General features: G+C 33.1%; 1 protein-coding gene across 3 annotated transcripts; it reads left to right on the top strand.

Moving 5' to 3' along the window:
- Positions 1–1,966: 1,966 nt before the first annotated feature.
- LOC105117329 (uncharacterized) lies at positions 1,967–4,896 on the top strand. 3 transcript variants are annotated; one of them, XM_011014947.1, is made up of 5 exons: positions 1,974–2,185; positions 2,316–2,429; positions 2,839–3,073; positions 3,200–3,316; positions 3,437–3,607. In XM_011014947.1, exons 1-5 carry the CDS (start codon positions 2,132–2,134, stop codon positions 3,511–3,513), a joined length of 597 nt encoding a protein of 198 aa, XP_011013249.1. In that variant the 5' UTR covers positions 1,974–2,131; the 3' UTR covers positions 3,514–3,607. The 3 variants fall into 3 exon arrangements, with proteins under 3 accessions (XP_011013251.1, XP_011013249.1, XP_011013250.1); XM_011014948.1 differs by lacking the exon at positions 3,437–3,607 and adding an exon at positions 4,595–4,896 and having other exon boundaries at positions 1,977–2,185; XM_011014949.1 differs by lacking the exon at positions 2,316–2,429 and having other exon boundaries at positions 1,967–2,185.
- Positions 4,897–6,118: the final 1,222 nt, after the last annotated feature.

A 6,118-nucleotide genomic window follows, 5' to 3' on the forward strand; every position in this document is an offset into this window, starting at 1 on the left:
CAAAATCAAATTGCCTGAGACCACTTGAACTTTGTAAAGGGGGAGCACACCTTTTGATCATATCCATTCTTACTTGATTTAGAGGTCTGTAGCTCTATATTCAAATATTTAAAAGTGTCCACTCAAACAGCGTGATGACTGAAACCATAATGTTGGCTGACTAGGGACAAGATATTATGGAGATCAATGTAGAATATGGGCTATAAACATTTGATTTTAAAGACATGAGATCATAGAGGACTTGTTTCTCAATTGAATGGTGGTGATTATAGTCTTTAGGGTGGTTATAAACGTCACATTTATTTGCTTGAAGGTGCCTACTTAATCAACCAAAAACTAAAGAAAAAGATGCACAATACCTTTAACGACACTGTTTTGACTAACTCTTACAGATTAGGGTTTTTGATTTGGGATATAGAAATTTTCAATTTAATCTATATTCTTTCAATTTCATTTGATTTTACCTGTAATTTCCCTCTAACTTTCTAATTTTATACAATTGCTGCCCCGTTATATTCATTTGTCAACACTAATTATGATCACCTTTTACAAGTTGATCCTCGGTCTTTGATTTGTTTAATTAGATCCTCAGATGACCACCAAACTTTTAATTATTTTTTATTTGACCCCTGATTTTTTCTAATTTCAGTCCCTAAGTCGCTTGTATTTTGCAAGTTAGTCCTTAGTTCATAAATTGTTCAATTGCATCCCTATTTGCTAAGTAGACTTCAAATTTTATGTAATTAAGCATATAATTTGACTAATTAAACTTTTTGAAATCCAATTTTGATCTCTAAACTTCATTTGTTTCAATTGACATAAAAACTAACTCATAAAAATTGATTTTCCTTACAATTTAACCCTCAATAAATTTTTTTAAATTACAATTTAAATACCTAAAGTATTTTTACGGATGGCTCCCTTTGTAAATCAAAACCTTGGTAATTGAACCCTCAATAAATTTAATTAAATTTTTTTAAATTACAATTTAAATATCTAAAGTATTTTTACTGATGGCTCCCTTTGTAAATCAAAACCTTGGGTTACTAATTTTTAGACATTATGATTTACCAACTTTCACTCGGTGTTTTTGTTTTCCATCATTAAATTTGGGCAAACATGTTTTAGGCTTATTTCAAATGTATTTCTTGGTATGTATTTTATTTATTTTTTTATTTTATTTTATACAAAAGAATAGGCAGCAACAATATTCATCACTCACCAAGACATATAAACAAACATCAACTTATCAAATCCCTAATTCTTTTCACCCCAAATTGAAACTAAGAAATTCTTTCAACAAGAGAAAATAAAGCCCTAATAAATAAAACCAATAATGGATCACTTTCATGATCACAAAGATGATGAGCACAAGCAATAGATAAACAGTGAAGAAATCTCCGATGAAGAAGAAATGGATGTCAGTACTAGTGCACTACGCAAATTAAAAAAAATAAAGAGGATGCAATTTTTTGGAAAGCGTCTGTCACTCTGTAGTGACACTAGTTTGTGAAAATTGATGGGATCCTGCAAGGTCAGATTTTTATAGCTCTTGGCCAAAGGCAAGGTGAAGAGAAGATTTTGGTCATATTATTAGTTTTTGTTTTTGAGTTTGGGAAGACGTCGAGGATATGAAGAACAGGTTGAAAAAAATTGAAGAAAAAGTTGACGAAATGTACACTAAGATTTAGAAAAGAGATAGGAGATGTTAGAGGTATATTTGTTATAAAAAAAAATTGGTGAACAAGTTTTGACTGGGTTTATCCTTTCAACTGGGAGTCACCCTGAATTTTAGAACAATGGTTTGCAATTTATCTCTTCTTATTATTTAATTGATAATAAGTACAAAAACAACTTATTTTGATAAATTAATTAAAAAAAAAAAGGAAAGTGAGAGATAAAATATCTATACCCGAGTCAGCATAAATGAGGAGATGCTCGCCAAATTAGCTAGAACAAACCACCCAGGTAAGACAGACAAAAGCTATTTTGACTTGAAAAAAAAAAAATTGATGAAATCAAATTCCATTTTGTATTTATAAACTAGAAAAACACTCCTAGCCAATGAGAACAGATGCCAAGAAGAAGGCCTAGGAACTCATCCAGTCTACCTCTCGCTTAATTTGAGAAAATGAGCATGGCAGATAAATGGAACCAAACTGCTCTATTAGTCATTGACATGCAGGTCTCTCTCTTTTCTCTGAATCTTGTTTGCTACATATGTGCGCGCGCGCGCGTATGGGTGTATTGATGTTGTGCATCAAGTATTTAAATATGAAAAGAAATTTGCATCATATGTTTTTCCTTTTTTTTAGAATGATTTTATACTGGAGGATGGATTGATGAAAGTGAATGGAGGCAGAGCCATTGTCCCAAATGTGATCAAAGCTGTTGATATTGCTAGGCAGCGTGGCATCCTTGTTGTCTGGGTGGGTACTGGCTACCCCTTCTTTCTTGCTCGTTTTTTATTTCTACCTCATACCCAATTCTTCTTCTTTTCTTTGTTTCCCTTGTAACCTGTGGGTGTGATTTCCTGGGAATTATGACTATTTTCGTTGGAAACTATGGTTTTTTGTCTTTTGTTTGTTTGGGTTTTCCATTTCTAGAAAAAGAGGAATTTGGGAAGGGACTCTTTTCACTTGGCTTGGTGATCAGGAGATGTCATTAGTTTTTTTAATTTGCTGGGATGTTTGTTTTCTGTTCAATTTAATTTTGCATAACCGTTAATTTTATTGTTTCAGTCTAATTGTGATTGACATTAATTGGAAAACTGAAGTTCATAATGCTTCTGTATGGCGATGCATTGAGGTTGATTATACTTGGATTTTGTGGCTTCAGGTTGTCCGTGAACATGATCCACAAGGGAGAGATGCCGAACTCTTTCGCCGACATTTGTACTCTCCAGGAAATGTGGGTCCCACCTCGAAGGGAAGTGTGGGAGCAGAACTGGTTGATGGTCTTGTAATCAAAGAAGGGGATTATAAGTTGGTGAAGACACGTTTCAGTGCATTCTTTGCTACTCATCTTCATTCATTTCTGGGTACTGAGGGAATTAAGAGTTTAGTAATTTCGGGTAAAAGCAAATTTCAGGACCCATGAGCCTAGTTTAATTGTATTTTAATGATGATTGTTGATGAACAAGGGATTTGAGTGATTTACGTGCGCTAACAGTCTGTGATCCTTAAAATTGTTCGCGTAGGGGTTCAAACTCCAAATTGCATAAGGCAGACTGTCTTTGATGCGGTAGCTCTGGATTATCAACCTGTTACTGTTATTGTAGATGCCACTGCTGCTGCTACACCTGGCATACATGATGGTACGTATTCGTTGATTGCCTGCAACTGGTTCTATCTTTTATTGATTTTTTATGCTTTTGAATGAATATTTTCAAGAATTTGACTACCATGTTGATAAATGATTGGAGCAACCTTGATAGGATCAAGGAAGGAGGAAAATAGGAAAGGAAAGGAAGAGGAAAACCTTGAATCAGAAAGTACATTGAGGCATACATAATTAGTTTTAATTTCCCTTCATATTATCTACTTTGCTAAATTTTGCAAAACTTGCAACCTTTGAGATTGTTTTATATGTCGAATATTAAATTTCCAAGTACCTATGCTTGAAGTGATAAACAAAAAGGATAGGTGAGAAAATGGAGGGAAAGACTGAAGATGGTTGTTATCAGAGTCGTAGAATTTTGTGATTCATGGATTTAAAAATGGAACACAGCAGTTAAGGTAAAAGGTAAACGTGATAGAAAACCATTAGCATCACGCTATGAGGTTAAAGGAACCACTCTTTGAATATATCACACTTTCAAGAACCATAAACCAAACAGATGAATTTTTCATTGCTTCATTGAGAATTGAAAAAACTTCTCTTTGCTGGTTGTTAATACAAATCATAAGCTGATTTCTGTAACCATAATATTTTCAAATCAAGTATGATAAGGGATTTTGTTCTTTATTTCATATCTTGTATTCTGTGAAGTTAGAAGGAATTGGAAGTAAAAGAGTATATGTGAAGCTCTGATGTAGTGGCTTAAGCAGAATGGATGAAAAGATGAAAATATTTTGCCTGAAATTTAATGGTGTATAGGAATTTGTGTTGAGCTGGGGAGAGATGAAGACCATAAAATATTTGTTAATAGTATTAGGGAGTTTTGATGATTTAGGACAGAAATTGTTATCTGGCTCAAAATATTTTCCAATGATCGTGTCACTTAATATAATAATCATCACAAAGCCGTTATCATTTTGCTGAGGCTTCCCTTTGGTGATAGTCACAGCATCATTGATCTCTCAGCTATAACTAGGTAAAAACTTGCTATCGCTGTGTCCTGCTTGGATCTCAATAATCCTGCGATTGAGAAGGGTGGATCGATCACTGAACTACATCTTACTGTCTATCCTCTCCAAGTACTGAGAACAGTGAAAAGCAATGCATAAATGAAAACGTGCATCATCAACTCTGTTTTTATGATGTGGACATCCTTTTCTTGTTATTTACAACATTATCTTTTGATTATTTTCATGCTATATTGCTTTGACAATTGGCATTCATTACTGACATGGATCCCCATTTTTCGAACCAGCCAATGTTTCTGACATGAAAAATATAGGAGTTGCGACCCCAACATTGCAGGAATGGTGTGGTTCTGGTGCTTGACTCACCTCATGGCCATACGAGGTGCTGCTATCTCTGATTGTTCTTGTATTGTAGCGTTCAGAAATAATAATAATAATAATAATTGTGCTTGAAAGGAGCTATTTGCGTGGTGTGGTGAGCTGTCATGCGTTGCTAGTTTGTCGAGCAGCCAAATATATGTCTAAATTCTAGTGAGATAGAGAAAAAAAAGTAATGGAATATTCACAATTCAATTCTCTTTTCTGCTTATTATTGCGCTGTTAATCGGGAAATGAAAGGCTAGTTTGCCAAATGCCTTGTTGTGTTTGTACTGGTTGGCATTGCAACCGAACCATCCGTTTCTGGTAAGCTGAGGCTTACATGCCTTGCTGTGTGATCAGATTAGGACAAGGCATGAATGAATAGAAAAACTGCATGTAGTGGCTTTCAAAACACGTTTCTTGCCCTCAATCTTTCAAGTATTTCCCAAAAGGGGAAAAAAAGGAAAAAAAAAAACATTTGCCATGAAATTTCTCCAATTTGTTTTAATACTTTTGCATATTTTATTTTAGTTTTGAGGAAAAAAATGACTGTAAGTTGAAAAAAATAGAAAAGAAAATGATGAGCAAGAGTAGAGAGGAAATAAAATTTTCAAAATTAAAAAGAACGAAAAAAAAATGAAGAGCAATAAGATTCGGAAGAGATAGTAGGAATTAAAAATAATTATCCTCGTTTATTTTTTTTTCTACTATCCTAACTAATTCTCCATTAGTATTCTTAAATCTAAACCAAACATGTTCAAATGAAAGTTGCCTTGAAAGTAATTGCAAAGCTCAGAGCTGAGAGAGTTAAAAATTAATGTGTAAGTATGGTTATAGTAGAAAATAACAACTAAATAATGTAAATCTAGTTGGCTATATTATCTTTTACAATTATGGAGAGTGTTGTGATGTATTATATTGTTGCGATATTGTGGTTGCATAAATTAATTATCCTATCTTAAAACATAACACACAAGATAAAATATAGCAAGCAAGGGATTAATCCCATAAGAAAGGTTCGAGTCAAATTTTTATACTAGATGATATGCAACTTGAAGGGGTTTTGAACGTTATCTAGACTAAAGCAAAAGAACATAGAAAGCTATTATGTGAAATTAAATAAAATCAGAAAATTATCAAGATAACAAACATTCATCACAAACACACATTCCCATACAGAAAATCAGAATTGATAATGGAAACGAAACATTAATTTATATTCTGAATATTTATCTCTTCTTAATATTGGTTAGTTAACTGATCTACCATATAACTACCTCTAACCATCAAACAACCACAGTGTCTGCATTAGTAATTTAATTCAATGGCAACCTTTGGATCTAGATAAGTTGATTAATCAAGAAAATATAACTGTCTACAATTTATTTTTTATTTGATTGAATGTTCTCCCTAAGATTAATAATGTAGATCTGCCACAATTATTAAACTTA

This window comes from Populus euphratica, unplaced genomic scaffold, assembly GCF_000495115.2.
Source record: "Populus euphratica unplaced genomic scaffold, PopEup_1.0 scaffold1299.1, whole genome shotgun sequence".
NCBI classification, from domain to species: domain Eukaryota; kingdom Viridiplantae; phylum Streptophyta; class Magnoliopsida; order Malpighiales; family Salicaceae; genus Populus; species Populus euphratica.